The 24,797-nt window shown below is 35.1% G+C and overlaps 1 protein-coding gene across 2 annotated transcripts; it reads right to left on the reverse strand.

Annotated features, from left to right (window-relative positions):
- Nucleotides 1-219: 219 nt before the first annotated feature.
- LOC136042609 (NEDD8-activating enzyme E1 catalytic subunit-like) lies at nucleotides 220-22,785 on the reverse strand. 2 transcript variants are annotated; one of them, XM_065727576.1, is made up of 6 exons: nucleotides 21,265-22,785; nucleotides 18,527-18,720; nucleotides 15,163-15,340; nucleotides 9,052-9,257; nucleotides 2,794-3,007; nucleotides 220-411 (listed from the first exon to the last, which is right to left on the reverse strand). In XM_065727576.1, exons 1-6 carry the CDS (start codon nucleotides 21,407-21,409, stop codon nucleotides 311-313), a joined length of 1,038 nt encoding a protein of 345 aa, XP_065583648.1. In that variant the 5' UTR covers nucleotides 21,410-22,785; the 3' UTR covers nucleotides 220-310. The 2 variants fall into 2 exon arrangements, with proteins under 2 accessions (XP_065583648.1, XP_065583649.1); XM_065727577.1 differs by having other exon boundaries at nucleotides 21,271-22,784.
- Between the last annotated feature and the right edge of the window lie 2,012 nt (nucleotides 22,786-24,797).

Consider the following 24,797-nt stretch of genomic DNA (forward strand, 5'->3'; position numbering starts at 1 on the left):
TTTCGCTGCATATAATGAGCTGGAAATGGATAGTAATTTTCTTAAGCTCACTCTTTATTCTACGGTTTGAGAATCCATTGGTTCTTAATTGATTTGACATTGAAGAAGAAAAATTGAACGACAGAATTCTAATTTCTTGAGCCAACGTAAGTACTTTTAAGGGCTAATGTTTCAATAATAAAAAAAAAATTGGCATCGAAGCAATATAAAACATCAAAATCAGTTGCAATAATTTAATGAATAATAAAAACACATTTTGAAAGCCGTAGGAATTACAATCAACAGCAAAATATTATCCGATAGATATATTTTAAGATGTCATTGGAGAGTCAAAGTAGATTTTGAGAATACATGGAAGAAGAGAAGTCACATCCGTCACATTCACTTCTGTTCCCTCTCTGACACCTAAATCTGAAAAAAAGAAAAACATTAAGGACACAATATTTCACACTAAAGTCTGGTTTAGAATTAAGCGTCTTTCATATTATGTACGTAATTCTATACTAAGTTATCCAGTTAAGCATTGTCTTGATTGACATCATTTACCCTACCAGCAAAATTTTTTGTCTCCGAATCTTCCGATGGCTATAATTGGTTGTCCAGTTGAAACCGGCCCTGCTACTGGTAGGGTGAATGATATCAATCAAGACGAGCCTTTACATTAAGTTAAGTATAATGTGTCACACTTAAATAAATGCTTTCACATGAGGTTAATGTAAAACTCCGTAAAACCATCAAAATCAGAGATTCAACCTCTGATGAAGCATGAAAGGCTTCCTTGAAAAAGTTTATTCATTTGCTTTCAAAACTGAATATTGGCTCATCCAAAATTAATCTTTTTTTGCTGCTATATTGAATATACCCATACTTAAAACAAAATATGTATCTTTTGCATAGAAATCATCACTGCCTACCAAAAGTCTAGAAAATAGTCAGGCCTAACTTTGTTTTCGTTCGACCAGAAATCAAGATCCACGCGGCTATACCCACACTTGAATCCTAGCCATATAGGGTATTTTTTTTTTTTTTTGCAAAGAAAATAGCCCTGTTTACTTGAAAAAAAACTTACGTACCTGATTTTTACATTCCGATTAAGAAAACATTCCGATTAAGAAAAAAAGAAAGACAGAAAAATGCAAGAATAGGCTGTTGTAAACGACACAAGGTAGTTGAGCTGTTTACGCCAACTATGAGTGTAGACTGGATTTGTTGTTTCACCAACATTTCCTCGTAGTTTAATGGAAAAAACGCGTTCAAGTAAAATTGTCATTTTTCTCATATGCCCTAAATACCGTACGCAAAAAAGGTAACTACTTGAAAAGTTTAAGTTAATTCACGGAAATGGGGGGGGGGGATCTCGGACTAAAAAGGGGAGTATGAAACTAACTCATTTTCAGAGTCAATTTTAGCAGAGTCTAACTTTTCCAGATTTCCCCTGCTATTCTTCTAACCCGTCTGTTGAGTTTTAACGTCACATTGACAAGACTAACGGATGCCATAAAATGGGCTTGGTTTGGAATATGAATTAGAAATTAGTCTTTTACTGTATTATTCATGGCTTGGTTTTCTATTTATTTAGAAAGCGATCATCCGTACTAAAACGAGAAGTGTTTATAGATTTAAAGATACCTTTGATTCACAATCAAGACACATTGAATCAATATTTGATATACTCAAGAAATTCTTAATCCAGTAAAATCATTTCACACAGCTAGGATTATCCAATAGCTAAGACAATTGAATCGTAGGGGTTCAACCAATTAATAAGTATTCAAAGAGTATTATTAGGGTAATAATACTTATTACCTAGTAATACTCGTTGCTATTATATAGTAAGTGTTATTACATTAGCATTATTATAATAATAATAACACTTAATACTTATTACTATTAGGAGGATTATCCCATTTCTCATAGACCTACCCTCCCCCCCAAATGAAAATTTTCTCATGCAGAATTTCTCCTTGCGATATTTTCCCCGTAAAAATACCTCAGAAAATTCTAACTCTGCTTAAAATTCCCCTCCAGGCAATGTCTCCCAAGCATCTCCAATATAAAAGGGGGTCGCCAACGAGAAAGTAAGATAAATGAAATAAATTTCTAGTACAAATTCTGGCAAATTCCCCCGTGTAAAACTTTCCCTGGAAATTTCAAATCGGGAAACTTCCATCCCAATGGAAAATTCTTCCCGTAGAAAATCCATCCCCAGAAGATCTCCATTCCCCTGAAAAATGTCGGTAGGCTTATCTATAACAAATACTATATGTAAACAATGGGCAAATTTAGTAACATACGGCCCTTCCTCCAGTGGTTTTGGGAAGGTCATGTTATGTCCAACGACATCGTTATTATATCTTTTAGCTATACTAAATAAAATGACAGTCTCAAAGTTATGATTAGACAACTTTTGGCGAAACAGGCTAGCTTTAACTTTAAATTCCTTTTCGAATGAGCTCCCTCCCGATATTCTAGGATCATTGGTTCAATATGATCACACCTGAGACAAAAAAGAATAAAAAAACACGCATCCTTGATCTTTCTTCTGGAAAAAAATTTACAAAATTCCACATTTTTGTAGATAGGAGCTTGAAACCTCTACAGTATGGTTGTCTATGTAGTGTTTTCCTTTTTTTTCGAAGATGAGGCAAATTTTCTTAGCTTTTGATCGGTAACATTAAACTTAATGATTCTCATATATTTAGAACCGGCACAATAAGCCGATCTTTTGTCATATTTCTATTGATATTGAAATTCCATTTTTAATGTTTCGGTTTGATTAAACATGGTTACTACCTTTTAAAGACTTGGATAAGTTGGCTTCAGTATGTTCCCTCAATGTTTTCATATACAGGGTTTTGTTCCTTCCTTCTGCTGTGACCATTGTGACACCCGGACTCCTCATTTGATACACAGGGCTTTCAATCAAATAATCTATTAGCTCTCTCAGTGTACTCTCTTCTCGGAGCGTGATTATCTGAGACTCCAGACTGCAGGCCATACAATCTTTCTAAAAAAGATTACAACAATAGTAAAGAGCCTTTCAAAGTAGTAAAATATTCAAGAAGTCATTATTATTACGACCTTAATATGTTTTTAGACTGAATTTCCTTTGAGAAAGGTCAAAAACGTTGATTAAACAATATCTGTAGATGCTTTGTTTTCTGAAGGAATGAGCTCTCAAGTTGTTCACTATGAAATGGCCACAACAACAGGAAAGAAATAACATAGGAGACGTAGCACTGGTTGATAAGTCAAGGCTACTGCGTTGAGTCTGTCTTACCCCACTGAAATGAACCATGAAATACTGATGAAGAGTACTGATGAATACTGAGGAAAAAAAGAATTATAAAAAAATATCTTCTAAATAAACAACTAACATTAATGCAAAAAAAAAAGGATTATAAAAATTCAGATTGACACTTTCTACATGAAAAATAAACAGATACAGCTGTTTTATATTTTACCATTAGCATCATCGTCTTTTTTTAGGATAAATTTGAACACTTTTTTTTTTCATCAAAACACCTTAGAACAGAGATTGAAACTATAGCAACCATAGAATTCAAAGAAAGTTGTCAGATTTAATATGTAGTCTAATCATGAGTGTTTATTATGCATATAACACGTTGACATGTCTCAAGAATTCATCCATGGAGTTCCACCGATATTTCCTAGGTGTACGTTTGAACTACAAAACACAGAAATAATGCAAAATGATTTTGATTTAATATAATTGACTTGTTTCAGGCAACAAGTAGTGACGACAAAGAAAACAAATTATAGAAAAAAGAAGTATCCTCACCATTGAAGGAATTAGATAGCCCCAATTTATCGCCTTATCGTATTATCAATTATCAATTTAAGAGGCCTTACCATCATCTAAAGGAACTTCAATTCCTACCCTAAAAATTAATAACTGGGCTATCGTTCAAGACATACATGTAAAGATCAGAGACTGAAATTATATAAACCATAGAATTTAAAGAAAGTTGTCAAATAAAATATGTAGTCTAATCATGAGTGTTTATTATGCATATAACACGTTGATATGTCTCAAGAAAATTACTTGATTCACCCGTGGAGTTCCATCAATATTTCCTAGGTGTAAGTTTGAACTACAAAAACACAGAAATAATGCACAATGATTTGTATTCAATTTTTCAGTTTTTTGACATAAAGTGTATCTAGTCTTTTTTTAAAATACAATTACTTGAAATGTACTTAAAAATTGTTTTGTGTTTAAACACTACCAAGCAGCTTACTTGTACTTGTTGCGTGTTTAGTTCACATCCAGGCTATTAGTGGCGTCCAGCAGACAACAACATGCGTCCTTCAAAAGGTTTTGATCGAGGGTGGAAGGCTCTATCATCTCTAGCCACTGCCGCTCCCAACAACAGCCGTATTTTCAAAACCCTTCAAATGGCTAAAAATCATACACAAAATTGTCATGAGTTTAAGTCTTGTTTCTGCTTTGTGTTCTCTTCTTTCCGACTGGTAGTTATAGAATTTTAAGACTTTTTTTGTCTATTTAGTATTCTTGTCTGCGCATTGTGTACCCAAGCCATGTCAATCTTCTTTGGTTGACATTATTAGAAATAAATGGCCGATCGCCAAATCACCTATCCTCATTATTCAACATTCTGTTTGAGAGACTGGTGTCTATGAAAAAATCTACCGTATTTAGTTGAAAATCAGTATTTTCAAATTTGACGCTTCGACTTTTTTTCGCGATCCTATTTCACATTCATAGAGGAGAACGGAGAGAGCCATACTGAGCCATACATACTTAGATCACTCTGCGAAGTAAAACTTCGCTCAGGTTCCGGATTTTTCTGGTTGAAGAAGGACATTCCAAACTGAAAATCTCTTCTGAGGCTCCGGATCTCTTCTAAGGATTCGTTAGCAGGACAAACCATCGAGCAGAGGTATTTAAACGACGGGATAATCTCGATCTGACCACAATTAAGGATTTCAGGGGTTTTATCCATCCTTGCCGTTCCCATTGTATTCGGTAGACTTAATTGGAGACAAGTCAAGATTGCCCTGCCATGATATTGAAAATAGCCTAGGATTCTACCACAGACTCAGCAAGCATCTCCGTATCGTAAGCATAGTGAGGTTTTGGTACGGAACATGATGCGCTAACTGCAAAACCTTAGTACTTGTTAAGGATTCAAATCGATGATGAAGCTGATCAAGGTTGGTGTTTGGACACAACCTTGACGTACATCCTCCTTGATCGGGATTAGACCTGAAAGCTCACCAAAATATGCACAGAGTAGACTGACGTTTTCCTCATGTATATCACCATTTCTCATTAATCACTAATTCCACGACGATGGACCAAAACCAAAGCCAGTGATGAAGTCTCTGATGATGGGATTTTTCCAGCTGGTGTTTAAAAGATTTCCAAGAATCTGTCACAAGCTAAAGATTTGGTCAAAGCAGCCAAAACGGGTTGAAACCTGCTGAGTTTGGTTGCATTCAGCTGTTTTTGGTGTCTTTGCATCTGTTTATGAGTATGATTACGAACAACTTAGCAGCAATAAGGACAAGGAATATCCCTCGGTGGCTTATACAATCCAGTCCCTCCTTTTTTTAAGATAGGTGAAGTCTTCCAATTATCGTGCATGTGTTAATTAACCCACACTTTGGTGATCAAACTATGAAGCTCAACCACTGCCAATTCGGGGAGAGCTTTAAGTAAATCGGTACGTTTCATACCGACTTCTGGATTCCTGCATTGTGTTTAGGACTTGTGTCATCTTGGTTACTTCGTCCTTGGAGGGTTGATCCTATATACACTCTTATAAACCTGGTTGTTGTAGGGAGGGGGCGGATTCAGGAGCTTTTGGTAGTTTATTTCGGCTATTAATGACTCTGTTTTTTATTAAAACTTTCAAATATACTCACTCTTTCTCAATACATTACTTACTGTTGATGAGTATTCCGCCCCGTCCCTTGCCTTGAGCGAGGTGATGGTTGTTTTCTTCTTTTTCTAAGTATATTCTCCAAGTCACTGATAGAGGTTTTTGTGCATTGTTCGGTTGGGCAGCTCATTCCACATTGGTGAAAACATCAGACCAGTAAGTTTATTTATCAGCTCTCTTCAATTTGCTATATTCTTTTTACAGCACTTTCCATGTGGCGAAAATGTTGTTGGTCACATCTTTCTTCTTAGCAGAGAGTGTGAGCGTTCTATTGAGATTCGTTACTTCGTTTTCTGCTTGAAAAACCCTTGTTTGTTCTCGGCAGCTTCATTGACGTCATCTTTGAATTTAAGGCATTTCTTTTCAACCTTGCTTTCGGGGCAATTGGGGTCCTCACTTTTTTCTTCAAGGTCACGTTGGAGGGTAGCGAAGTGCTTCAAGATTTCAAACACAAATGCTCCTTTGTGTTCATCTACTTTAGCCTCGACACGTCAATTTTCCTACTGGGAACAGTATTCTGCTTTGTGAATTGTGTGTGCATTTCGATCATGTGCCAGCACCTCTTTGCACCTTCGAGTCCGAAATAATAGTTTTCCACCACCAGGGTATAAGCAGCTAGTCCATTTAGACCTTTACTCTTCCGTTAAGGCATTCCAGTTCTAAGTTTGAGATGGTCTGTATCGAATTCAGGCGGTGCATTGCCACAGCAGGAATGGTCTGCATTGTACATTGTACATAATACAAACCTGTTTACATTTATACACCTACTCCCGAGGCCACGATTGCTGATTGCTTATTCAATGTTCGAAAACTTGTCACCTATTCTGGCATTCACATTACATCCATTTATGACGATGTCTTTTTCGGGGGATCTTACCATCAATAGCTATCTGAAGATCAAAGTAAAATTTGCCTTTTTTCGATTCAGGGTGATCATTTATTAGGACGAACATGCTAAGGACAGTCAGATTATTGGTGTGGCCTTCAAGTTTTACATGTATTCTCTGGGATACTGGATCACTCCTAATTCAAGGAGCTCGATGGCCACTTTAGGACACAACATGATACCTACTCCTGTGCGGCCAGATTCATCTAATCGTCCTCATTTATAGAGCATGACTTTCTTCCCAAATGAAAATTCCAAAGCTAAAATGTCGCACCATTCAGTCTCATCTCAGAAACATGAAAATATTCAGTAATGATGAAATCTCACTAATGATTACATCTCTTTACTGTTTTAGGTACACTAGCCTAAGAACGGAGTATAAAGCTTCATTGCCTGAAGCTCCCCCATCGCCGTGACATTTCCAGACTTAGGTAGTCCCTTATTCTCAAGCTAAAAACATATTCTAGATTTTCGACTGTCATTAAGAAAAAAACATTTTTTATAGGTAATGTTTGTATCTTCTGGATTTCAATTCTGGTGAATCGCTAATGAAGACAATACAAAGTAATTGACCCCAGAAGAATGCTACTACTACTAATAATAATCTATTGCAGTACTAAACCACCAAGGGTCAACCCAACTGCGTACACTTCACAAATGATCTGTTCAAAGCTTCACAGTCTACTCTCTCTCCTGAAGTTCCAAGATTCATGAATTAAGAGACTACTCTTCTAACGTGTTTGAAATTTCAGTCAAAATGATTTTTTGAATTCTCTGTCAAAATTTTGTATAATTCCGGTAAAAAAAACTTTTTTTTTTGGGCCCATTACCCTTTTTTTGGGGAAGGAAGGTTTGACAAACTTAAACATTTTGTCATTTCGACAAGCTGGCCTAACGCGACTAGGCGAACCAGAGATATGAATCAAAAGTAAATCAAGACAGATTAACTGTGCGACAGGCTAATCTATTTTTTCAAAGTTAGGTTAGAAATTAGAAACGTTAATTCATCATAAGTGGAAACGCTGGTCCATATTAGGAAAAATTCGAAATGGCAAAAACACAGAAGAAAAAAAAATCCCTGAACGGATTAATGTATATTACCCAAAACAAGCACAGCATGAGAATGGCATAGAGAACTACCTTAGGATACACATGGCACCCACAGGCATCCACACGCGAGGGAAAATATGAGCTTCAGACAATAAAGCTCCCATGATTTAAAATGTTTATAAAGCGAAAGTTAACTTTCAGATTATGAGATACTGGGGTACGTATAAAAAGGGAAGTTAACCATTTCAACAACCATAAACTGGTGAAGGTATTGATTTATATATTTTCACCATAAACGGTAAGCACATAATGCTTATCGAAATAAAAATTACCCTTTGACTAAAAACTGTGAGATTCCCACATGTGAGACTGAGATTCTTCCAAATTGTGAGATTCCCAAATGTGATTCCCAGTTTTGAGATTCCCAAATGTTCATTCTAAGCTGGCCCTCACTTAAACAAGCAAAACAGTTATTCACAAAAGAAATTCCCCACCCAGATTCCACCTGCCTCCGGTTGTTAGCGAGACCGTTCCTATCTTGTCCTAAGTTCCTTGCTCAACTCCAGATATAGAAATGAGAGGAGAGAGAGAGAGAGAGAGAGAGAGAGAGAGAGAGAGAGAGAGAGAGAGAGAGAGAGAGAGAGAGAGAGAGAGAGAGAGAGAGAGAGAGAGAGAGAGAAAGAGAGAGAGAGAGAGAGAGAGAGAGAGAGAGAGAGAGAGAGAAAGAGAGAGAGAGAGAGAGAGAGAGAGAGAGAGAGAGAGAGAGAGAGAGAGAGAGAGAGAGAGAGGAGTTCTACTCTTATTTACTGTAGCTTTTATTTGTAAGCCTTGATTAATGTTTTGATACTATTTTGAGACTTTGCTGTTGTTAAAGAAAAACTTTTGTTCCCTACATTACAAATAAAATTGACAGAATACCCCGACGGTTTCTCTCTTTTATTACTTACATGGGTATTGCCTATGTTTGGTACATATTCACTCGTTTTTCTGTTTTTAACGAGCCGTTTAAATTTAAAAATTTAGTTTCTTATTCATTTTACCAGTTTTTTAATCTTTTTGTTTAATTTTTTTTCTTGTTTGTTGTTTTTTGAGCCCCTTAAATTTGAATTCGACCTTTAACAGCTTTGATGAAATAAATATTTTATCTACAAAGGACTCAAATAAGAACTTAAGTTAAAATGGTACCTTTTTTTCTTGTTCATAGGTGTAGGCATAGATCCCATCAGCATCATTAAAAACCATATAGTTATTCATAATTGGTGCACAGCCTGACACAAGTTTAAAGACTTCTGTCGCACATGCTGCCGCAATAACAGCGTTAGTAGAGGCAACAGCTGGAATTATGTTCTTTACAACTCCTTGTGTCAACCTGTACGTAATACCAGATATTCCTGAAAAAAGATATTCATTTTTGTATATATACTTGAAATTTACTGTTCATATTTGGGTGAGTCTATATATATTGCCGGAGATCTAATACCATAAATAATTGAAAAGGTATATCCATTTTTTAATAAGTCAATATGTATAACTGGAGATCTAATACCACATATAATTGAAAATGGATATTCATTTTTGGGTAAGTCTATATCTAGTAACAGACAGAAAAAAGAAAGTCACTTTGTAATCATTGTAATAGCCCTTTCTTTAACGATTGAGAGAATAGGTGCCCACATACCATACTCTTGGGTGAAAGAGACGGAAGGTTTCAGAGGCGGGAGTCAAATTTTTAAGGAAGTTTTTCACAGTTTCGAAAATAGAAAACAACTGGGAAGAAAATATTTTTAAGGATATGATATTCAGTTTGTCCCTTATGTGGAAAATCTCAGGAGGGCATCAAGAGTGGCTCAGGAGTGGTTCAAAAACAAAATAATTTGTTTTTAGCAAGTGTAAGACAATTATGGTCACAATTTATTTTGTGAAAATAAAATTGGAATTAATACAGGCGTTTTCCCCAAGGTTTTTTTTTAACTTTTTTTCAGATTTATTAACATTTATATTTATGACGCAGCCAGGTGTGTTTCACGTTGAATGGCAATACGGATATGGCTCAAACATTATAGGCCATCATAGTACGGCAGAAAAGACAGAAGTTCTGAGGAGTTTCATCAACTCAATCTGCAGCTGCGCAAATGTCTGAAGCTTGAAGGCAAGCTTCAGAAGAAGGAATTGGTTATTATAGCTGGTCGCCAATTAAAATTCAGGTATAAGAAGAATCCTAGCTGTATCTGCCAGTCACTATCTTTGTGCGTATGAAAAATAATATAGCTTGTCGTCACCCGGCAGTTCTAACCAAATTATTTAAATTTCAGGAAAATTACAGTAAAAACTTACAGTTATAAACCTAGAATAGCTAGCAATAATGGTCTAAACCATGGTACAACTGTAGAAAAAGCAGAGAAGACTTGGGTATTATAGTTGGTCGTCAATTAAAATTCAGGTCTAAAAAGAATAATAGCTGTATCGTCACCCGGCAGTTCTAACCAAATTATTTAAATTCCCCTTTCGGCATAAACCTGAATTTGGTTCAGTGCTAAACATTGTACAACTAAACTTATGCACAAAAGCCATTTTTTTAAACACAGGCCTTATCCTGATATTGGCCATTAAAATACCAACTACTGTGTACCCATATATGATTTTATTAATGGGCACGAACTGTAAAATGGGCAGTATGGCCCGCCTTGCCCGTTCGAAGTGTATAAGCAAACATATAGAAGGGTGCACATTAGGTCAGCGCTCAAGCCACATTCCAGCACAAGGGGCTATAATAGTTTATTGGGGCCAAGGCTGGTAACTTGTGGAACGTCCTTTATTTAAATTATTAAACCTTTCCACATATTGAAGCATTCAAGAAGACAATAAACAAGGAGTAGTCCACCAAGCTATGGACATTCGAGTGGGGAGCTCGTAAATCATCCAATTGAAAGCGATATATAATGAATAAAGGATGGTGGAATGGTATAGTCATGGTGTAGAATTCAAGATTGGGACGTTATCACCACAGAGTGAGTACATCATGGCAAAACCCTTAATCAAGAATGTAGCATTTATTTTCACATCCACTCTATTCGAGAACACTTCCTTTACTTATATTTAAAATTCATTATTTACAGTTGCACCGTTATTATTATATATTGCCTCTTATGAATTCACTGGATAAAATAACCTACAAAACCTCCACATTACAAAACACCTAAAAAAAAAAAGAAATACGTGTCACCTGTTCATTTTCCCCTAGGGAAACCTCTTGTCAGTGGCTGCAGTCGCACCTTACGCTTCTAAGGAAGACGACTCATATAAATCAAACATATTAGTTATTCCAAAGCAAAAACACCAAACACCCTAAGGCCGAATATTGAAAGTTGTTTCTTTTTTTCAAAAGACTTCCCTAATATTCTAAAGCAAATAATAACATGATTGTATCACTTTTCCGTATTTTTAATAAAAAAAATTAGAAATACAAAACGGGTTTTAATCAGTCTCAAACTGCAACATGGATTAACGTTTTGCTTGGAGCAACGCTAATTAAAAACTGTAATCTTCTTCTTCTGTTACAACGAAAAGGTGGGCTTTTCGGTCGAGATTATTTAGCCCTTTTCTTATTGGCTCACTATGTGAGATGATTTGGATTATTGCACTTGGATTCTGCTTATTTGTCTTGCGTTGGATCGGTTCGGTTCTGATCAGATGCATCGCAGAAGCTCTTTTAAGTCTAGGATGTGAAACATCAGCGGATACATTTCGAGTTAAGTCCTCTTTGTGCAGGTATAGTCAGCTAAACTCTTAGCTGATGTGATATTTTGAGGTGTTTGAAGCACTTTAATGGCTTATAATGCAGGTCAAACTGTGCGGACGTTAGCATATTACATTCAAATAGGCAATAGTCAATTGTTTCAATGTCAATTTTGGTTGATTGGATTACTGCACGATTCTGCTTATTTGTCTTGCGTTGGATCGGTTCGGTTCTGATGAGATGCTTCGCAGAAGCTCTTTTAAGTCTAGGATGTGAAACATCAGCGGATAATTTTCGAGTTAATTACTCTTTGTGCAGGTATAGGTAGCTAAACCCTTAGCTGATGGTGATGTTTTGTGGTGTTTGAAGCACTTTAACGACTTATAATGCATGTCAAACATTGCAGACGTCACCATATTACATTCAAATAGGCAATGGTCAATTGTTAATTTTTAGTTTTGCAATGTCTGCAAAGGGGGGAAGATGGAAATAAACGGGAAGAATTTGCAAGCTGATATGACAACGCCTGAAAATTTGGCTCTTTCAGCCAGAATGAATTCTGTGGTTATTTTAGAATGGTGCTTGTTGGGGAAGGAAGACAATCTTGGTTTGTTTTATTTGACTGAACCTCTATAATCTACATTAATAGATATTTGTGGGGAGGATTGGTCTCCCACTTGGCTGGTCAATACTTAGGGACTTTTGTAATTTCATCAGTCTGATTATTACCTATCATACGTGAGTGGCTTGGGATATATTGGAAATATATTTTTATGCCTCTTGATGCAAGCCTATCAGTGAGACTGGGACAATATAGTGTATCTATATCACTATGAATATAGGGTCTTAATCATATCAATATAGGGTCATAACAATATATAACAATATAGGGTCTTAATCACTATGAATTATGTCATCTTGTCAAAACATACGCGGGCTATATCATCTTGTAAGCGAAGATGCAGTGTTGCCAGAAATTGCATTTTATACAAATATTATCTTGTGTTAGTTACAGAAGGCGTTATATATGGCAGTTTCCTGTCAAATCAGCCCTTTCCCAACATTCTACAGCGACTGGTTTGCTACGATAACCCCTGGTGAAAAAGAATCACTGCTGGTAAAAAAACGCAATCCTGATCAAAAAAGCATCACTACGTCTCAAAGTGAAAGCATCACTGTGTCCCATAGTCCCAGGTGAAAGAGCATCACTACTGGTGAAAAACACATTCCTGATCAATAAGCATCGCTGCGTCCCATAGCCCCCAGTGAAAAAGTATCACTGCTGGTGAAAAACGCATTCCTGATCAATAACCATCGCTGTGTCCCATAGCCCCTGGTGAAAGAGCATCACTGCTGGTCAGAAACGCACTCCTGATCAAAAAAGTATCACTACGTCCCTTAGTGAAAGCATCACTGTCCCATAGTCCGTGGTGAGAGAGCATCACTACTGGTGAAAAAGGCATTCCTGATCAATAAGCATCGCCGTATCCCATAGCCCCTGGCAAAAGAGCATCACTACTGGTGAAAAACGCACTCCTAATCAAAAAATCATCATTGCGTCCCATGTGAAAAAATGGTTTCCCTCATTCTTTGAGATACAGGTTTGTAATTCTCCTATATGAATTCTGGTTACAATGATTCCAATGCTGCAGTTTTTATTTTGATCCGACACCATTTTCGAAGAGTTTTAGGCTATTTTTAGAAATACCCATAAGTTTATTTTCGCAATAAGCTTTTACCATTGAAAATGGCTGAATCAACTTCAATGGGTGATTCTTCCTCACTTGATGGTTTCTTTTTTCAAACGCGTTTACCGGAATAAAATAGAAAGAGAGCAAAGAAAAAAGAAATAAAGATAGAGATTTAAACGCGTTTCCCGGAATAAAATAGAAAGAAAGCAAAAAAAAAAAGATATAAAGATAGAGACCAAGAATTTACTAAATCATAGGTAATGATTCGACCTTATGAATGAGAAAAAGGTTTCAAAATAATAATTTACCTCATTTCATTACTGTTATTTTTTAACTAACGTTATGTGATAAATTTGATGGAAAAAGCATGCGTTAGATATACCGTTTGCCTTTCAAACAGTTTGTGGTAACGAACTGTAGTAAGTAGCGACCTGGCTCAATAGTAATCAAAACTCTAAAACATGGAATTTTGATACCAATAGCTACATCAAAAGAATCACATTTTAATGCTGATTTTGAATATATAAATTTCATCAAGTTTAGTCTTACCCATCAAAAGTTACGAGCCTGAGAAAATTTGCCTTATTTTAGAAAATAGGGGAAAACACCCCCTAAAAGTCATAGAATCTTAACAAAAATCACACCATCAGATACAGTGTATCAGAGAACCCGGTTGTAGAAGTTTCAAAATCCTGTCTACAAAAACGTGGAATTTTGTATTTTTTGCCAGAAGGCAGATCACGGATGCGTGTTTATTTGTTTGTTGTTTTTTTTCCCAGGGGTGATCGTATCAACCCAGTGGTCCTAGAATGTTGCAAGGGGGCTCATTCTAACGGAAATGAAGTGTTCCAGAGTCTTTTTAAAGTGACCAAAAAACTGGAGGGCACCTAGTCCCCTTACCACGCTAATTATTTTCCCAAAGTCAACGGATCAAAATTCTGAGATAGCCATTTTATTCACCGTAGTCGAAAAACCTTATAACTATGTCTTTGGGGACAACTTACTCCCCCACAGTCCCCGTGGCAGGGGCTACAAGTTACAAACTTTGGCCAGTACTCACAAATAGTAATGGCTATTGGGAAGTGTACAGACGTTTTCAGGGGGATTTTTGGTTGGGGGAGGGGTTGAGGAGAAGGGGATATGTTGGGAGAACTTTCCATCGAGAAATTTGTCATAAGGGAAGAAAATTTCCATGAAGGGAGCTCAGAATTTTCTAGCATTATTAAAAAAAAAAACAATGACAAAATAAATATAAAAAAGTTTTTTCAACTGGAACTAAGGAGCAGCATTTTTAACTGAAAGTAAGGAGCGACATTGAAACTTAAAACGCACAGAAATTACTTCTTATATGAAAGGGGCTGCTTCCTCATCAACGCCCCACTCTTTACGCTAAAGTTTTTTATTGTTTTAAAAAGTAGAGTTGAGAGAAAGTCACTTTAGCGTAAAGAGCGGGGCGTTGATGAAGAATCAGCCCCTCTCATATACGAAGTAATTTCTGTTCGTTTTAGGTTTTAATGTCGCTCCTTACTTACAGTTAAAAAAACTTGTTTTTTCTATTTAATTGCACTAAGAAGTTTCCACTTCACTTCCGAGTCAAACGCTAAGATACCTAGTCGATGTTTGCTTTTTCCATAAGAAAACGTTTTTATACTTCATTTTTTTAACATTTTTTATATAATAATCATTTTTGCTGTATGCTAATAACACTATCTTTTTCATTTTTTTGTTGATTTAGTGGCTGATTGAATTTTGATTCAATCAGTTTGTGATGCCTCATTTTGACCTCGCTATTTTAAGGTATCACTAATAGCGTTTACTTAAAACAATTCTCTATATTGAAGACCTCTCTAGAATTTATTTTACACATACCATACTGAGAGCCTCGTTCGAGTGCCTTTTCAAATATCCACTGAATGTGCTCAGGATTATCCCCGTCAATGTCTTTCCCAAAGGGAGTTTCTGCTGGCCACTGCATCATCCTTACATATTCTATGCAATGCTCGGGCAGGCGAGGGGTTTGAGCAATCGTACATAGTGGAAAGTTTACCTAATAAATTGAAAAAGGATATTAGGGAAACACAAGTTAAACTCCTTTATGTATGATACTATAGAGGTTGTTTGCATATTATTTTAGTCAAAGGATGGTGAAAAGTCGTAGTAGCATTTTCAAAAATAAAATTACTCTATTAAAAAAAAAATTCGAAAAGATGAATTTCTGCTGTCACTCAAGCGACTTTTGAATACGTATGACCCCCAAAAAACATTAAAGCGTAATATCTACCGTTCCTAGGCAAAACTTTTTAATTGAGCGGAATCGGGGGTTTCATTATTCAAATTTCAGACCATAGCCGGTTGGGATCTATATAGCTTGCTAATCAGGCACTCACTATGGTTTGCAGGCAAGCTAGGTAGCTTCCCTAGACTTCTAGTTTTCATTACTTATAAATAACTAGGTATATCGCAGTCCAATTTGGTTTAAGAAATTATCTTCGTAATGCTTAAGGGGAGCATTCTACCAATGCGGTTACTACATTCATATTACTTGCAAAAAAAGGCTAATTTGACTAATGAACAGTATTTTCTTCATAATTGTAAAAAGAATCGTATTTTACCCAGGTCAATGCGACCTACATTTCACTTAAACACACGTAACAAACGGCAAATTACAGAACGTATAGGGTTTGGTGAATAAAATCATGTTATTAGCAATTACAAAAGAAAGCGCTACAGGTTAAATCAGGATATTTTCAGGCTTGAGCGAGAAATGTTATTTCGGTTTTCTCAAAAGAGAAGCCGATACTTCAGTAATCCCTGAAATAAACGTTGGACCACTTCCCCAATCAGATAATCAAATACACCATCAACCCCTTATGTCTCAAAGGGTATCCGCAAGAAATGCAATGGTTAAAATCAGAAATCAGCTGACCTAGTTCTCCAATTTATTTCAATTGCTGCTTTGTTTGTTTGAGCGAATGGATTTTTCTTTTATTTCTCAGTTGTTCGTTAGTATCCGTCGATGGTAGTTCATATTTGTTTGGATTTTGTGCAAATCGCGGATATTGGCGAATAACTCACTTTATTATTGTTAGGTATTTGATTTTAATTCTTTTGATTTTTTGTCTTTTATTGAATTTTATTTCCTTTTTTCGGGTTTTTTTTTATTGGTTTTGTTGTACTTTCCGCATTTGTTTTTTATTTTTCATTGATCATATTATTTTGTTCATGCTGAAGAAGAGAGGCGGTTGTTCTCTCGAAATATTCGCTTTCTGTGTTTTCTTCAGTATTTTTATTTGGCCTTTAAAAACCCCATTTTTGATCGTTTTCTTTCTTTATGTTAGTTTTAATAAATATATATTTAACAAATAAAAATATTTTTTTGTACTGTATATGGGGCCTAACGGGGGGGAGGGTAATCGTCAGAGGAATGACTGTTATTATTAGAAAAATCAAATAAGGAATGTAATGGTGATATTTTTATTGTCCCTACTCTCATCATGAAGTGACGGGGATTAAGTGTCACTTTATGGTCCATTTAAGCGCTTTAAATTTGATTTGCGAGTGAAATGATTAGTATATTTGGTAAGAGCATAAAAAGTTTTCGAGCGTCGTGTTCAACCAGTCCCAATGTAGGTAATAGAATCGTTTTTAAAATGTTATCCAAAAAATGCTATATGGGATCTTTCAAATGGCTCTATATATTTAACAACCGAGAGATACACGGAAATCGACACTCTTACTTTGAATTATTGGTATTCCGTGTGAGCATTTCTTGTCTAAAGAAAAAAGAAGAAAATCCCAAAAGTCACAGAACCGGGATACCTACTAGAATACAAAAAAATAACAGTCTCAAAAAGAAATCATAGCCTGCAAAGACACTGAAAAAAAAAATTAGCCAGAAAAGCTTCATTTCTGAAGATATTGGGCAATGAATGTATAGGCAAAAGACATTAGGCAAAATGTATAAATAAAAAAAAAACACTAAAATTCTTTAGGCGTGCAAATCTAGGAGGAGGTACTTGAGAGGTATTCGATCTAAGATTCTTCGGATAAGAGGTCGTGGTAAACATCCCTAAACACAAGTGGTGGGGCATGGAAACTGCCCCACCGAAAAATTGTGGCCAGGGTTATGTTCTCTGTGCTTTTTGGGTATTCTATTTTTTAGAATACCCAATTTTGGGTATTCTATTTTTCGAGGTTTTACAGTTTTAATGTTTCTAATATAGACGACACTGTTTTTATATCATCCGATAGATATTATTCACTTTTATCTATCTACATAACTATATTAGAGGAGTTTGCCCCGTTGTTTTTTTTTTATTTTTATGAAGAAGTTAAACAACATGTAAGAAAAACCAAGGAAACGGGTCTTATTTTTAAATAGTTTTAGACAATTTTGCAAGAGAAGGTATAAGCAGTAGCATAATTCAGGCTTTATCAAAAAATAACTAATCTGATAATTCAAGTACCTTTTTCTTTCAGTTACAGTCATAGCTGTTGTCTTGTCGTAAAGTCGCCCGTTTCATAGGGAACATCCATCTTAAATAAATAATCTTGTGTCTTGACATTTCCCAACCTACAAGATATCCTCTACCCCATCGCTCCCTCCCCATGTAAGGATCAGATCTATTTGCTTGAAACGGTGAGCAAATAAGCTCTAGAATAATCTAAATATGATGTCAGCTGTCAACATATTAAAGCCACCATGCTCATCTGCGGAGCATTGAGTAAGCATGTAATGCACGCAGACTTATCAGGAAAATCGATTACCCAACCTACAAGAAATCCCTCCTCCCTCCCTCCAAATATAATGGTTAGATCTGATTGCTTCAAAAGGTGAGAAAATAAATCCTAGAATAATATAAACATTGTACCACACCGACATACTAAAACCATGCTAGCCCCCTACCTCTCCTAGCCCTTCCCTACCTCCTCATCTAAGGGTCGAAGACATACTAAAGCCATCAGACTTACCTGTGGAGGATACAAATTGAGTGAATATTCAATGAATACAGATTTATACAGTTATAACAGTTATTCAACCTACAAGAAATCCACCTCTTCCCCTCCTCATGTAAAGGTTAGATATGTTTGCTTCATAGTTGATCAAATAAATTCCAGGATAATCTGAATATTGTACCAGTTGTCAAAATACTAAAGCCGTCATACTAGCCACCTTCCCTCTCTCCGCATGTAGACTAATGGCTAGATCAGATACTAAAGTCGTCAGACTTACCTGTGGAGGATACAGATTGAGTGTACATTCAATGCAAGCGGATTTTCCAGGTATAATGATCCTTGCATTTCCTTTAAATCCTTCTGTGCCACCATCAATCAAAGGGATTTGCTTGTTAGGTGGGTCCACATAAAGAGAAACAAGCATTGAGTTCATCCACCTTCTTGCTACCACTGAGTCAAGACCACATACAACTATACCGAATTGAGAGTAGAAGTCACTATCACAGTCTTGAATTCTTTTATAGTGTCTAAAGCTTGGTTAGGAAATAACAATTACAAAGAAAACAATCACGTATTTAAAAACAATCTGAGAGGTTATTTTCTCAAAATTCTTCTGTGTTGAATGTTTTTTTTTTTTTTTTTTTTTCAGATAACCTGCGCACAGTGGGATGGGGGGAAATCCTCAAAAAATTTGCCTGGGAGACTCGGACACAATTACAACGGTAGCGATTATTATGTTTGGAAAGAGCGTTGAATAGCGAACCTAATAGGATGTTAGATTTAGAGTTATTGAATTTGTAAATTTAGGGTTTTAAAAGGTCATCAATAAGCCTTCAGGATTCTTTCTAAATATATCACAAAATCAGATACCTTTGGACATAAGGTACGGCTGCATTTAATCATTGAGAGTGGAAGCATGCACTGGTATACAGTTAAACTGAAAGCGTCTTTAAAAATCCAGCAAAAATAAATGGACATTTCCTAACTGGAAACGGAAATGACATAGTTTCTAGCTTAATGAAAATCTAATACGCCTTTCCATACAGAGGGGCTACTAGAAATATTCTAAGTAGAAACACCATTTACTTGCACCGGCTCCCAAAATAGGAAAATCGTGCGTAATATTTTACCTTCCAAATATACAAAAACTAACAAGAATCTGAAATATAATATATAAAAAAAAATCAGCATCGGAAATATACTATATCAGTCAAAAATTAACCTTCCATGACAACCAAAATATCACCCCTTCATATATGGGGTAGTCTCTTTTTTTCAAAAAACACCTTATCCTACGATTGAAAGCATCTCAGCCAGGATCTTTACCAAACCCTCATAGCTGAGAAGCATATTCAAAGACATATATGATCTATTATTGTTAAGGTTGTCTGATAGGTTTTGTGAAGTTAGGTTCGGTTGGTTCAGGTAGGTTCAAAGCTGAGAGGCATATTTAAAGCCAGAAAGAATCTATTATAGGTTATTTGGGTTGTTTGCTGTTTCTTTTTTCAGGTTGTATTGTTGTTTGAATAGACTTTTAATCCATTTCTGCCCCGTTACAAAAGATTCTGTGAAGGTGTTTTGTGTCACAGTTATATACTATTCGATTCAACATTTATGTATATATCTTAAGCTTATTTTGATAAATCAAAATAAGAGTATTTAATCGTTTTGGGTTCTTACAACGACAGTACAACCGAGACCTGAGTAATGCAGAGATGTCTCTTCAACCACAGTGGAAGGACGTCAAGGCTGCAGCTCAGCTTCGAGATGTCTGGCAAGGTTTCGTAGACGCCCTATGCACCACCCCTTGCTCTGGAGGATCTAAGGTAATCTTTTTGGGTGAAATTCTCTTTTCATGAACAGCGCTATTTTAAAGCAACCACATTGGCTGATTTCAAATCAAATCATTAAATGTAAATAATACACACTCTTGCATAAATCTCTATAACACTATGTCTTTTAGTCAATCATTTTTTTATGAAACAAAAATACTATAATAGTTAAAATATGGTCACCACAAAAAAATTTTTCATCGAGCAAAAAATTTACAAGCACATTTTTCGAGACGCAAGAATTCAAATTATTGACAGCACGAGCAAAATTCTGCCGATAACTTAGAGAATAACACTGTGTCCTGGAATCAACTAGCGTCAATTTAAAGCTTCCACATCTGCTTCTCTAGTTGGAATATATAAGGAACAAAGGAAAGCGCGAAGAAGCTATTATAGATGGTATGGAGGAGGAATGTTGAGACAAGCTTCAGGCACAGATACTCACAACGGACAAAAAGGGGCTCATCTTCAAATGCTAACCCCCCTTTGATTTGTCCCTATTTACATAATAATACTAGAGGAGGATAAATATGGGTAGTTGAATACTATAGACACTTTCAAGTGATAAGATGTAATAATAAGATAAGAGTTCTTAATATCAAAAATTCCACTACATATAAATGCATCCATACGAGTATATACACAGGATACAAGATACCATAGGGCAAGTCTGTGAACCACCAATCAGCTAGAGAAAACCTTCTGGTAGGAATTTCTAACTAATGATTGACCCGAAATTTTTAAATTGCGCGGGAAAATTGCTTTCAATGCATATAGTTTCCCACTATTTAGAAAACTAAATAGAGAAAGCTTAATTTAGAGAGCTAAAATGCCTTCAGTGAGTATTTAAAAAAAAAAAAAATACTTATTGGATTTGTGCAATTATACAAAACCCAAAAGAATTATTATTTTTCCCATCATTATACGAGGTTCTGTGTACCCCAGCTCTATGGAATCCCAAAATATATGCAGATTTTCAAGTCATTTATTTGAATAATATCTCCTGTATCCATCCATCCATAGTTTTATAGCGCAAATGCTATTAAAATTTGTCCAAAACATAAATAGTAAGCCAAAGTCTTGATTCTAAGGGAGAAAAAATGAAGGAGCTTGGCAAATATTCCTTGTATCAACTAACAAAAAAATAAAAAATACTAACACAAAATAAACAAAAAATACTAACTCATACCCAAACCCAAATCCTGATGAATACTTTCAAAGGTTTTATGTTTTGTGACTAATTTGGCTCTTTTTGAGACACTTTTCACGGTGAAATTCGTTATATCTTCAACGTCAATTTCATGTCTTCCAATTCTGAAAATACACATGTGCAGCCATCTTATTTTGCAAAATTCTAGATGACATTTCAAAAGAGTAGGTGACCCTTAAGTTACAAAATAGATTAGAATCAAATTTATAACCCAAATAATCAATTTGCATTTATTCATAATATGGATCGTAGATTATTTACATTATTGATTAAAATCAAATTTACAACCTGAATGACAAAATTTATATTTATGCATTAAACAATCAGATTTATATTCATTTTAAACCCAAACCTAAACAAAAAATAATCAGATTTAAATTCATTTTAACTCAAACCTAAATAACAACTAAAAGTTGGAGCAATCAACAAAATAAATCGCATAAGACGATAGTGAGTGGACAAACGTCGTTACGACATACTTGGGTTTTCTGCACCATATTCTTATCTTAGAATTACATAGCAAACACTGAAATTGTTCACGAAAAACCAGTTTTTGCAACTTTTTCAAATTTTCTTAAAATTTGAAAATAGCTCAAATTCTTAGACGAGTTAAGGCACTCCTAACGTAATTTCATTTATTTTTAGTTTATTATAACTTTTAGTTTTTAGTGCGGAATTTAGAAAAATTGTACAATTCTGGCTTGAGCTGAAAAGTAGCAATGGCTCCGAGATAAGCTTCATCAGTGATTCTTGATAATTAAAAGCAAATGCTTCTGTGTTCAAGGATAACGTCAGTTCACTCCATAACAGCATTTTGTATAATACTTTAATTTTACAAGATTATACATATAATACTTATAATGATATCAGTTTTTTTCAATATCTTCTCTTCATTTTTTAGATTGACAGAAGACAAATCAACAATGATAGTAACTACCACTTCACAGCATGTCTCGGAGAGTTTGGGAGTAGAGAGGGAGGAGGAGACTCAGAATATTATTAACGTCATTGTATCTATAGTATTTATACTATTTCAATACTCAAATATCTATATAACTAAAAATAAGTTGTCTGTGTGTGTGTGTGTCGAGTGACGTCATGTTTGTGTGTCGACTGACGTCATGTTTGTCAACTGACGAGATTAAAGACCGGGACACAAATGACGACCGGGACACCGGGACATAGGGAATACAAATGACGACCGGGACACTCAAAGAGAAAGCGACCGGGACACAAGGAATGTTTGATTAGCAATCACCATCAACAAAGCACCGGGACACAAATGACGACCAGGACACAGGGAATATAAATGACGAGAACACAAATGACGACCGGGACACAGGGAATATAAATGACGACCGCGACACTCATAGAGGAATTACAGACTGGGACACCGGGACACAAATGACGACCGGGACACAGGGAAACAACAACAACGGGGACGCTGGGGGCACAGGGGGATATATAAATGACGACGGGGACACAGGGAATGTTCGATTAGCAATCACCATCAACAATGCTCAAGGGCAATCATTAGAATAATGAGGTATAGATCTGAATACAGATTGTTTTACCCATGGAAAATTATATGTTGCATGTTCAAGAGTCGGTAAACATGACAATCTATTTATATGCACAGACAATGGGACAGCCAAGAATGTTGTATATTCGCAAGGTTTACGTAGTTAAATATATATATATATATATATATATATATATATATATACTAGCTGTTGGGGTGGCGCTTCGCGCCACCCCAACAGGGTGGCGCGGTCGTCATTTGTATCCCTGTGTCCCGGTCGTCATTTGTATCCCGGTGTCCCGGTCTGTATATACATTCGTTTTTTAGTTTTGTTTTTCTCCTTTATTTTTTTAGTTTTTTCAGGTGACGTCACCTGATCCAAATAGATTGTCAGGTTTACCGACTCTTGAACATGCAACATATAATGGTCCATGGGAAAACAATCTGTATTCAGATCTATACCTCATGATTCTAATGATTGCCCTTGAGCTTTGTTGATGGTGATTGCTAATCGACCATTCCCTGTCCCGGTCGTCATTTATATCCCCCTGTTTCCCCCGGTGTCCCCGTTGTAGTTGTGTCCCTGTGTTCCGGTCGTCATTTATATTCCCTGTGTCCCGGTCGTCATTTGTATCCCGGTGTCCCGGTCTGTATATACATTCGTTTTTTAGTTTTGTTTTTCTCCTTTATTTTTTTCCTTTTTTTTCTTTTTTAGTTTATTTAGATTTTTAGATTTTTTAGTTTTTTTATTAGTTTTTAGTTTTTTTTTCTTTTTAGTTTTTTTGTAGTTTTTACCTTCTTTTTAGTTTTGTTAGTTTTTTTTTTTACTTATGTCCTGGTCGTCATTTATACTCCCTGTGTCCCGGTGCTTTGTTGATTGCTAATCGAACATTCGTTTTGTCCTGGTCGCTTTCTCTTTGAGTGTCGTCATTTATTTTTTTCTTTTTTAGTTCTTTTAGTTTTTACCTTTTTTAGTTTTTTTTAGTTTTTTAGATGAAATTTTTTTTTAGTTTTTTCCTTTTTTTCTTTTTAGTTTTTTATTGGTTTTTACCTATTTTAGCTTATTTTTCAGTTTTTCCTTTTTTTTAGTTTTTTTTTATTTTTTATTTTTTTTAGTTTTTTAACTTTTTTTAGTTTTTTTAGTTTTTTAGCTTTTTTACTTTTTTTATTAGTTTTTAGTTTTTTTTGTGGTTTTAGCCTTTTTTTAGTTTTTTCAGTTTTTTTTAGTTTTTTATTGGTTTTTACCTTTATTTTAGATTATTTTTCAGTTTTTTCCTTTTTTTTAGTTTTTTTAGTTTTTAGTTTTTTTAGTTTTTTACCTTTTTTTAGTTTTTTTATTTTTTTTAGTTTTTTAGCTTTTTTATTTTTTTTATTAGTTTTTAGTTTTTTTTTGTAGTTTTTGCCTTTTTTTAGTTTTTTTAGTTTTTTAGCTTTTTTATTAGTTTTTAGTTTTTTTTGTAGTTTTTGCCTTTTTTTAGTTTTTTTAGTTTTTTAGCTTTTTTATTTTTTTTTATTAGTTTTTAGTTTTTTTAGTTTTTTACCTTTTTTTAGTTTTTTTAGTTTTTTTAGTTTTTTTTAGTTTTTTAGCTTTTTTATTTTTTTTTATTAGTTTTTAGTTTTTTTTGTAGTTTTTGCCTTTTTTTAGTTTTTTTAGTTTTTTATTAGTTTTTAGTTTTTTTTGTAGTTTTTGCCTTTTTTAGTTTTTTTAGTTTTTTTATTTTTTTTATTAGTTTTTAGTTTTTTTTGTAGTTTTTGCCTTTTTTTAGTTTTTTCAGTTTTGACGTCACCTGATCCAGTTTTTTCAGGTGACGTCACCTGATCCATCCACAGATCCACACACAGACAACTTATTTTTATATATATAGATTTACAGGTGGGAAACAGGGAAACAATAGGGAATATAAATGACGACCGGGACACTCAAAGAGAAAGCGACCGGGACACAAGGAATGTTCGATTAGCAATCAGGGACACAGGGAAACAA

Source organism: Artemia franciscana, unplaced genomic scaffold, assembly GCF_032884065.1.
Source record: "Artemia franciscana unplaced genomic scaffold, ASM3288406v1 Scaffold_1586, whole genome shotgun sequence".
Taxonomy (NCBI): Eukaryota; Metazoa; Arthropoda; class Branchiopoda; order Anostraca; family Artemiidae; genus Artemia; species Artemia franciscana.

Bases quoted from the DNA above. Each gene is read 5' to 3' on its own strand.
- LOC136042609 (XM_065727576.1), bottom strand. From the start codon at position 21,409: ATGTGTATTTTCAGAATTGGAAGACATGAAATTGACGTTGAAGATATA. The intron at 9,258-15,162 runs GTATGTGTAAAA...ATCTTTTTTCAG, and splicing joins CGAACGAGGCTCTCAGTATG to GAATATCTGGTATTACGTAC. The intron at 412-2,793 runs GTAGTAACCATG...TCTTTTTTTCAG, and splicing joins CTTATCCAAGTCTTTAAAAG to ATTTAGGTGTCAGAGAGGGA.